The sequence below is a fragment of the Octopus bimaculoides genome, chromosome 5 (genome assembly GCF_046866305.1).
Source record: "Octopus bimaculoides isolate indiv1 chromosome 5, ASM4686630v1, whole genome shotgun sequence".
Classification (NCBI taxonomy): domain Eukaryota; kingdom Metazoa; phylum Mollusca; class Cephalopoda; order Octopoda; family Octopodidae; genus Octopus; species Octopus bimaculoides.
In genome coordinates, this window is record NC_142932.1 from 23,107,081 (window position 1) to 23,117,181 (window position 10,101).

At 38.6% G+C, this 10,101-nt stretch overlaps 1 protein-coding gene across 5 annotated transcripts in view; it reads left to right on the plus strand.

Moving 5' to 3' along the window:
* Positions 1-7,769, plus strand: part of LOC106881319 (etoposide-induced protein 2.4 homolog) — a 34,995-nt gene extending 27,226 nt beyond the window's left edge. For all 5 annotated transcript variants that reach the window (XM_089351808.1, XM_089351810.1, XM_089351809.1 and 2 more), the window contains 3 exons: positions 3,404-3,515; positions 4,516-4,593; positions 6,236-7,769. In XM_089351808.1, the coding sequence (XP_089207934.1) occupies positions 3,404-3,515; positions 4,516-4,593; positions 6,236-6,323 (278 nt within the window). In that variant the 3' untranslated portion in view covers positions 6,324-7,769. The remainder of the gene's footprint in view (positions 1-3,403; positions 3,516-4,515; positions 4,594-6,235) is intronic.
* The last annotated feature ends 2,332 nt before the right edge of the window (positions 7,770-10,101 follow it).

The following is a 10,101-nucleotide window of genomic DNA, read 5'->3' on the forward strand; positions in this document are numbered from 1 at the left end:
CCTCTTACAATGAGTGATACTTATTTTAGTAAAGTATTAAGATCATCTCTGTTGTAGCTACTATTTGATCTTTCAACCATATACGAGAACAGTCTTGACAAAAAACGATAATGTCTGTCCTAACTGACATACTGCACACTACAATAACAATGTAAGAATGTATATCATCATCATCATCATCATCGTTTAACGTCCGCTTTCCATGCTAGCATGGGTTGGACGATTTGACTGAGGACTGGTGAAACCGGATGGCAACACCAGGCTCCAGTCTGATTTGGCAGAGTTTCTACAGCTGGATGCCCTTCCTAACGCCAACCACTCAGAGAGTGTAGTGGGTGCTTTTACGTGTCACCCGCACGAAAACGGCCACGCTCGAAATGGTGTCTTTTATGTGCCACCCGCACAAGCCAGTCCAGGGGCACTGGCAACGATCTCGCTCGAAAATCCTACAGGAGCCAGTCAGGCGGTACTGGCAACGGCCACGCTCAAAATGGTGCATCTCATGTGCCACCCGCACAAGAACCAGTCCAGGGGCACTGGCAACGATCTTACTTGGCTTGCCGGGTCTTCTCACGCACAGCACATTTCTAAAGGTCTCGGTCCGTAGTCATCGCCTCGGTGAGGCCCAATGTACGAAGGTCTTGCCTCACCACCTCAGCCCAGGTCTTCCTGGGCCTACCTCTTCCACGGGTTCCCTCAACTGTTAGGGTGTGGCACTTTTTCACGCAGCTATCCTCCTCCATTCTCACCACATGTCCATACCAGCGCAATCGTCTCTCTTGCACGCCACAACTGATGCTTCTAATGTTCAGCTTTTCTCTCAAGATACTTACACTCTGACGGGTATTCACATTGACATTACACATCCAACGGAGCATACTGGCTTCATTCCTTGCGAGCTTACGTATGTCCTCAGCAGTTACAGCCCATGTTTCACTGCCATGTAGCATGGTTGTTCGTACGCATGCGTCATACAGTCTGCCTTTTACTCTGAGTGAGAGTCCCTTTGTCGCCAGCAGGGGTAAGAGCTCTCTAAACTTTGCCCAGGCTATTCTTATTCTAGCAGCTACACTTTCAGCGCACCCACCCCCACTACTAACTTGGTCGCCCAGATAGCGGAAGCTATCGACTACCTCTAGTTTTTCACCCTGGAATGAGATAGAAGTTGTTTCCTGTTTGTTTGCAGTCTTTATTGCACCTGAACATCTGCCACAAACAAAAACTAACTTGCTAGTTAACCTGCCTTTGATGTTGCTGCACCTCTTATGTGTCCATAGCTTGCACCGGGTACATCTTATAGAGTTACTACCTACTCCTTTTCTACATACTGAGCAGGGCCATCTACCTGAAGGGGTTTGTGTTTTATCTACCTTCCTACTTATTAGGATTTTGGTTTTAGCTAGGTTGACTCTAAGGCCCTTCAATTCTAGACCTTCCTTCCACACCTGAAACTTCTCCTCTAGTTCTGAGAGTGACTCCGCAATTAGGGCAAGGTCATCAGCATAGAGGAGCTCCCAGGGGCAACCTGTCTTGAACTCCTCTGTGATTGCCTGGAGGACTATGGTAAATAATAGGGGGCTGAGGACGGAACCTTGGTGGACCCCGACCTCTACCCGGAATTCATTGCTGTACTCATTTCCAACCCTCACCTTACTGGCAGCATCTCTGTACATGGCTCGCACAGCTCTCACTAACCATTCTTCTATCCCAAGTTTCCTCATTGACCACCAGATAAGGGATCGGGGGACCCTGTCAAAGGCTTTCTCCATGTCAACGAAAGCCAGGTACAGAGGTTTATCCTTAGCTAGGTATTTCTCCTGCAACTGTCTCACTAGAAATAAGGCATCAGTAGTGCTTTTACCTGGCACGAACCCAAACTGCATCTCATCTAAATTGATTCGCTCCCTAATTAGTTGGGCTATGACCCTCTCTGTAACTTTCATAACCTGATCTAACAGCTTGATGCCTCTGTAATTATTTGTATCTAAAGCGTCCCCTTTACCTTTGTAGCAGTTGACTATGATGCTGCTACACCAGTCATTGGGTGTGACTCCTTCGTGTATCACCTGGTTCGTAATACGGGTGACTAGGCTATAGCCAACACTGCCAGATATTTTGAGCATCTCTGCAGTGATTCCTGATGGGCCGGGGGCTTTCCCGGTCTTCATACTCTTAATTGCTTTATCTACCCTGGTACTATCAACTCGGATAGCTGGTCCCTCTATTGGGTCGACATACGGCAGGCTCTCTTTCTCCCATTCATTCTCTTTATTAAGCAATTTATCGTAGTGGCATCTCCAGACCTCTTTCTTTGCATCCTCATTTAATGCAAGCGTACCATCATCCATGCGAACACATTTCTCTCCTACAACATCACTATTCTCTCTCCTACACTGTCTTGCAACACGAAATACCTCGAGTCTTTGGTCCTCACGGTGCAGAACATTGGCAAATCTTTCCTTATCTGCTTCCCCTCTGGCTAAATAAACCTGTCGCCTAGCCTCCCTTCTGGCACATTGGTACAATTCCCTGCTACCACCGTTCTTCCAGTCCTTCCAAGACTGTTTCTTTTGTCTAATAGCCCTGTCTACCTCCTTGTTCCACCACCACGTTACTCTGGGTCGGGAGGGGACCTTACACCACCCACAAATCTGGTCGGTGGCTTTCAACAGGTTGTCCCGCAGAAATCTCCAATTGTCTTCCACGTTGTATGATGCTATATCCCCTTCTATTTCGTTAAATGCTTCAAGTAACTTGTCTCTAAGTCTCTGTCCGTTTGCAGGGTCTTTAAGCTTCCACACCCTTCTTCTCTAAGCCTGTCTAATTCTGGGCTTCCATTTTGCCTTGATCCCAAAGTCGCTAACTACTAATCTATGTTGTGGGGTACATTCTTCGCCAGGGTAGGTTTTGGCATTTATAAGCCGCCCTTGTTCCCTATTTCTGGCGAGGATGTAGTCGATTTGGCTAGAGTGTCTGCCGGAGCGGTAGGTGACTAGGTGACTGGCAGGTTTCCTGAAGTTGGTATTGCAGACCATAAGATTGGTTGCATCACAGAACTATGCATATTTAGTTTCAGGTACTTGAATACACCTGATTAGTGCTGTTCAACAACAGTAACAAATAACAATGTTCTCTCAGAAGTTTGATTGATCTAATATGTATAGCATTGATTTCCTGGAGTTAAATATGAGGATTTCACAACCCAACATTATATCGCATGTCAGCAAGCTTCTCTCTCCTTCAAATCTAGCAGCAACTGCAGAGAAGTTATTTTACTTTCTTTCAGATTTGATTGCGGTACTACATATATTGCCCTCCCACTTCCTGTTTCAAAAGCCTGTTAACAATACAATAGAATGCAATTTGTCCTAAAAGCAGACTGACATGTCCTTTCCATTTTCAGGTTGGGAAGTGCACCAAAGAGTAGCCTGTGTTGAGAAAAACTGGCCATATTACTTTGGATTTGGTTTACCTCTTGCACTTTGTACACTGATGGTTTCTTCTCAACTTGTGAGGTAATTATCTTTATTTCATAATTTCTAATGGTTATTCATATATCATCATCATCATCATTAAATGTCCATGTTTTGTGCTGGCATGGGTTGGAGAAGTTGACTGACTGATGGATTCCTAGGAACACAATACACACGCTGCTTTTATGATAGAAATACCAGTTAAAATATTTAGAAATCTCTGCTTACAGAGAACATTATGCACTCTAATAATGTTACCTACAACAAAGCAAAAATTGTAGTTTCTTTAGATATTATAATATTATAAGTTGGTATAACTGAGAAATAAATTGTAGATTAATTGTTCAGAATATTTAAAATATATGATTTTGTTACCACTAAATAATAATTGTTTATTTTTGAAATTTAAAATTTACTATATAGTTGTTTTGTTTTTATGTGTTTTTAACCCATTAATGCATAGTGTGTGAGGGCACATGGCCTAATGGTTAGAGTGTTACAAGATCATAGTTTCAATTTCTGGATTGGGTGATGCATTATGTTCTTGAGCATTTCATATTACTCTGTGGTCACTTTGATACCTGACAGTACACAGGACACCTGTGTCAGGCAACATTAATTTGATTTGCTCACTATAAACAAACCCTATGTGCAGGTTGTTTGTTTATAAATTGCAGAAAAATCTTTCTTGGTGCACAAGAGACTGTCATCATTGTCAGTGCACAAAGTGCAAATTTTATCTACTAATTATTTACAATCAATGAATATTTCATTCTGAGTAATTTTCTGTCTGCCTTGTTTCTAGGACACTACGCATTAATGTTAATTAGTACAAAGGCAAAATGTTAAATGCTATTGCATTAAGTGTCAAGATACAGGTAAAATAAGACTATCACATAGGTTTGGTTGGAATGGTAGTTATTTCACTTAATGCATTAAAATTGCTGGGGAAGGGCATGAATTTAACAGCATTTGTTTTCATACTTACTGGTGTCAAATATGCTGCGTATTGTACTTATCAATATGTTTTATATATCTTCAGTGGCTGTGTTTTCTCGCTTCTTTTTCCTCTCTTCATCATCAGTGCAAATGAAGCTGAACTTAGACAAAGCAATGTATTGTAAGTATTAGTTTTTGTTTTTTTCTTCTATGTCACCTATATTATAAATTGAATGCTTTGCGAAATCCATCATTTTAGAAAATTTCAATTTCACTTTTTTTTTCCTCATTTACTGTGTAAACATAAAAACAGTTGAAGCATTTTCTGTAAAATAAATAAACTACTGACCTGTGTAGATTGGGTGTCCTAATGATTCAGGTATTACTTTACCATCTCTTCTTCTTCTTCTACCCACCACCACCATTACTACTACCTTCTATCTCCTAATTCTGATTTTCTTTCTTTTCCTGGGGAACCAGCACATGATATTATGACTACCTCAGTGGGATTTTGTGATAATTTTCAACTACACTCACATTATATTCCACTTCATCATCTACACAGACCTCTTAGTCTTCTCTCTCACTACATTATTATTAAAAACAATGCATTCACTTCTTCTATCTGCCTCCATCTAAACATTCATGTAAATCGATTTCTGCTTTGATGGGCAATTTTTGTTTGATAACATTTTATCAAGCGAATGGATCTATTGATTGCCTGACGCGAAACAGAATTGAAGGAGACTTACTCCAAAAAAAAAATAATAACCCAACTAGTCAGAACCACACATGTATGTGTATGTATTCTCTCACACTCACATAAACACATTAGATTTCATTTGAGAATTAAATGTTTGCCTAGCAAGACAACCTTCACTGCTGTACAGTCTGAAAGTATTAGCCAACAAATGAGTCGTGTCTTTTTTTCTGTCTCTTCTAGAATTTATGAATTCTATAACATCATGAGCTTCACTCATGTTTGTGTATTCTTCTCCCAGACTACATACTAAAACATGTCATTCTACAAAACATTGTTCCTACTCTTGTTGCTTCCTGCAATTCTGCAATAAACAGAATCTAGGGAAACTCCTGCTGGTAGACTATGTTGGCAAGATACTTGTTTTATTAGGAACAAGCAACAGAAATGGTACAGTGAAATTCCCCTGTGAAGTGGCTGGCCAATTTCCCAAAACATAGAGAATATAAAACTCTGCTGTGTTTCTTGCCTCTAAACTGAAGAAGGACTCTGTCTGAAAGGTTGGAATATTCCCCTCCTCATAGCAGTTTCATTGTACTTTATTCTTTCTGTTGCTTGTTCTGTATTAAATTCATCTTATATGGGAGGACCTAAGCAAGCTATGAGCACTGCTCTTTATTAGGCAATTAGATCTGGTGACATGTAAAAGACACCCATGCCAGTGACATGTAAATGGCACTTGTGCTGGTGACACATAAAAGACACTCAGTTGACATTAGGAAGGGCATCCAGCTGTAGAAACCAAGCCAAAACAGATGACTGAAGCCTGGTGCAGCTCTGTGGCTTACCAGTTCCAGTCAAACTGTCTAACCCATGCCAGCATGGAAAATGAACACTAAATGATGATGATGATAGTTAAAAAAAAGAGAGGTAGATGATTGAGCTTGTTCTAAGTGATGAAGAAGAAAGATGACATATTGAGATATTGATATTAAGAAATGAAAGTCAAACTACATCACACTACAAAATAAATGAGGTATTTTCAAAATGAATTTCTACTGCCTGAATAATTGATATCCTATTTTGTTTTTCTAAAAAAATTTTTTTTTTCTTTCTTTTGCAGTAGTCCTTTCACATTGAAACTGTTCACACCATCAGCTAAACTGACTAATTCAATCTTTTGTTTCTTGACAAATCCTCGAGCTCCCTGAAAAGACTTCCTCACTTATATTATCTCTTAAATCTACCTCTTTGGTGTACTTTCAAGGCAGCAAAACAGCAAAGAAGGATATGTTCTGAACAGAGATTAAAATATATTCCAAAAAAAGGCACTTTTAAATGTGCGTTGATATATGAAAATAGATAATATGATGTGAGAGGAAACAAAATTGAAAAACAATAACAATAAAAAAGCTGAATAAAACAATCATTTTTGATGGTGACATATAAAATACTCACTATGATGTCAAGTTCATTTGAAGATCTCAGAAACTGTTTTGTTTGCCAATTGCAGAGGAGATCTTAGCAACCGATACCACTATACAAGTGTTTACTGAATGTTAAACTATGCAATTAAATTCCATTCGAAAGAAAATGAAACTGCAATTCAAGATTCAATTTTACAACAGCAACAAAACGACAACAAATATAATTTTTCATTTTGCTAGTTTTTTTTTTAATATACTGTGGAAACTCTTTGAAAAGTCCTTGCTGCAAATTTTATGTGCTTAATGAAGGCTTTAGAAACATTTCTAATGCACCTGCATCCTATATATATCCTGGAGACATATCATCAGGAAGTGTTACCACTGATACATATCTGTGAAAAGATATATTTGTCCAATTTTACCAGTGGTAATTTTTCACCAAATTTCTAAATATTCAAATACTTATTGCCCTTGGTGAAGAAAAATTCCAAGTAAGGATATTTTGGTGAAAACATAGAAAGGCTTATTTTCATTGGAAATTAATATGTGTGTGTCAACAAATTAAAAATTTCATCACATATATTTTTCAAAATTAGATGGTTCAATAAAGCCTTGAACATTTTCCCCAATTTTTCTTTCACCATTTTTTTTTTAAATGTATGTATGTTATTAGTTTAAAAAATTTATCCTCACACTACATTTACAATGGAACTTCATACCAAAAAATTGTTAAACTTAAATATTGCCAAAGTAACGAAAACATTCATGTGCTTCTTATTCATTTACAGTTTGTTTCAATAGTAAAATTTGAAGTAAGGATGCAGACAGGCTCATTTTTCCCTACTGAGAATTGTCTATTGGATGTAATATAAGTGATGACTGGTTTCTCATTTAGATGCTTTAATAAATAACTGAAATCTATGTTCTGATGACTGCATAGCAAAAAAGTAAAAAGCAAAAAAGGTGAAGGGCATGGCTACATTTTCTATTTTATGCTATCTCACTATACAGCAATAAAGCTTTCGATATGACACTATTTAATAGTATTAAAAGGAAAATGACAATAATAAAATAAAATGTATATATTATAAAGCATGTTGCACAGGAGAGTTTGATACATAAAATTCATTTTCATTAATAATACATATGTACAGAGTAATGAATTTATCTTTCCAGTTAATGGTACCTGAATGGATATAAATTAAGCTGCCTCATTCATTTTACTATCTACATTGTTTTATTGTTTCTCTTATCTTCAGGTTCCAGTATTTTAACACATACACCAATACATGTTACTCTGTGACTCCTCTCAAAAATAACGATATGTGATATCATTATTATACATACTTGCATGTATGTTTACTTACACTCACATGAATGTATTGTTTGGATAGTTGAAGTGAATGATTATATACCCAGAGATCATGAAATAGAAGTCAAGTGATTGTATTACAACATGTCGGAGCACTATCAAGGTGCTCTCATTGAACCAATCTTCTGAGTAGAAGAATAAGTGCTATTTTCATTGTAATATTCTGGCACTGGCACTTGTGCCCGCGGCATGTGTAAGGACTTTCGAGCGAGATTGTTGCCAGTGCCCCTGGACTGGTTCTTGTGCGGGTGGCATGTAAAATACACCATTTTGAGTGTGGCCGTTGCCAGTACTGCCTGACTGGCCTTCGTGCGGGTGACACGGAAAAGCACCCACTACACTCTCTGAGTGGTTGGCGTTAGGAAGGGCATCCAGCTGTAGAAACTCTGCCAAATCAGATTGGAGCCTGGTGTAGCCATCTGGTTCACCAGTCCTGTCAAATCGTCCAACCCATGCTAGCATGGAAAGCGAACGTTAAACGACGACGATGATGATGATTCAGTGGTTCATATACATGTAATCTGTGTTAAATTTCTTCTTCACAAATTTACGAAATCCCTAAATCTAGCATGTTAATGGTATTAAACAAAAATTAAATTGCTTGTGAAAGAATATGCTATTTTAATGAGTACTTAAAATGTCATTTTTTACTGGCTAAAGTAGAAAGTTTCTCCATCCATTTAGAAAACAATGTATTAAATATGACAGTATAAGACAATGAAACATGGATGATGTCTGCAGATCTCTAAGTACTAGAAAGGAATGAGCTGAATATTATCTGTTAGATAAAATTATCAGGCATGTCTGTGTGGTCAAGGAGTTTGCTTCACAGCCATATGGTTTTGGGTTCAGTCCCACTGTCTGATACTTTATCAAGTGTCTTCTTCTATAGCCCCAGGCCAACCAAAGCCTTGTGAGTGGATTTGGTTGATGTAAACTGAAAGAAGCCCATCATGTATGCATGATATGTATGTATATTTGTGTCTCTTTGTTTTGATATCGTGTGATAACTGTGAGTGTTACTGTCATACGAGCAATGTCATTCATTTGTGTTTGTGTGATGGTTGGGGAAAGTGGTCATGCATAACAAGTAACAGCTAATGTGTGGGTGAGGTGGGTTTGCTGGAACTGACTTTTTGATGAGATTATGTGTGTATGCTTCTGTATCTCAGCCTGTCAGTCTGTTTCCCCCACCCTACTTTATATAAATTTCAATAAATAAAGGCATAATATAGTCAAATGGTTAAGAAGTTTATTTACCACCAACCATGAGGTCCTTGGTTTGTCTCCGTCAGGCCCAATGCTCAAGAGAAACTCAGTCACCTTGCCTGAATGAAGCCCAACACTTGAAAGGAACTCCACCAATTTGCCTCCGTGAGGCCCAATGCTTGAGAAGAACTCAGCCACTTTGCCTCCATCAGGCCCAACGCTCGAGAGGAACTCAGCCACTTTGCCTTCATGAGGCCCATTGCTTGAAAGGAACTCAGCCACTTTGCCTCTGTGAGGCCCAACATTCAAAAGATGTTCTTTATGTGCCACCAGCATGGGTGCACTTGGCTTGACGGGTCCTCTCAAGCACAGCGCATCGCCAAAGGTCTTGGTCACCAGTTAGTTCATTGCCTCTGTGAGGCTCAAAGTTCGAAGATCATGCTTCACCATCTCGTTCCATGCCTTTCTGGGTATACCTCTACCACAGGTTCCTTCCACAAAGATTGGCACTTCTTTACACATCTGTCCTCGTCCTTATGCATCACATGACGTGTAAAATTTGGTCAATATAAAGTTTGAAACCTGTTAACAAAAACAAAAGAAAAAAACACAGCTTATTGGGTGTAAAAGAAAAAAAGTGTGTAGAAAACGAGATACTTTTTGGTTATCTCACCCCATAAAAAAATTGGGTTATCTCCCCTCGTTTTATGAAAAATATCGGTACTTTTGATTATTTCCCAAATAAAAAAATTGTTTAACCCTCAAAAAAAAAAAAAAAATGAAAAAATTAATAAACATGAAACCTGAAACGATTAAACATCTTATTGAATCTAATAACACTTTCATAACAAATCATACCATGCCTATTGAGGAGGCTAAAAGTCAACAATGTGTTGAAGTATTGAATCACAGGTATCTAACCCTTTTAATCCTATCTCTTGTCGCCACATAAGCTCAAATTTTTAGTGGGGAGATAACCCA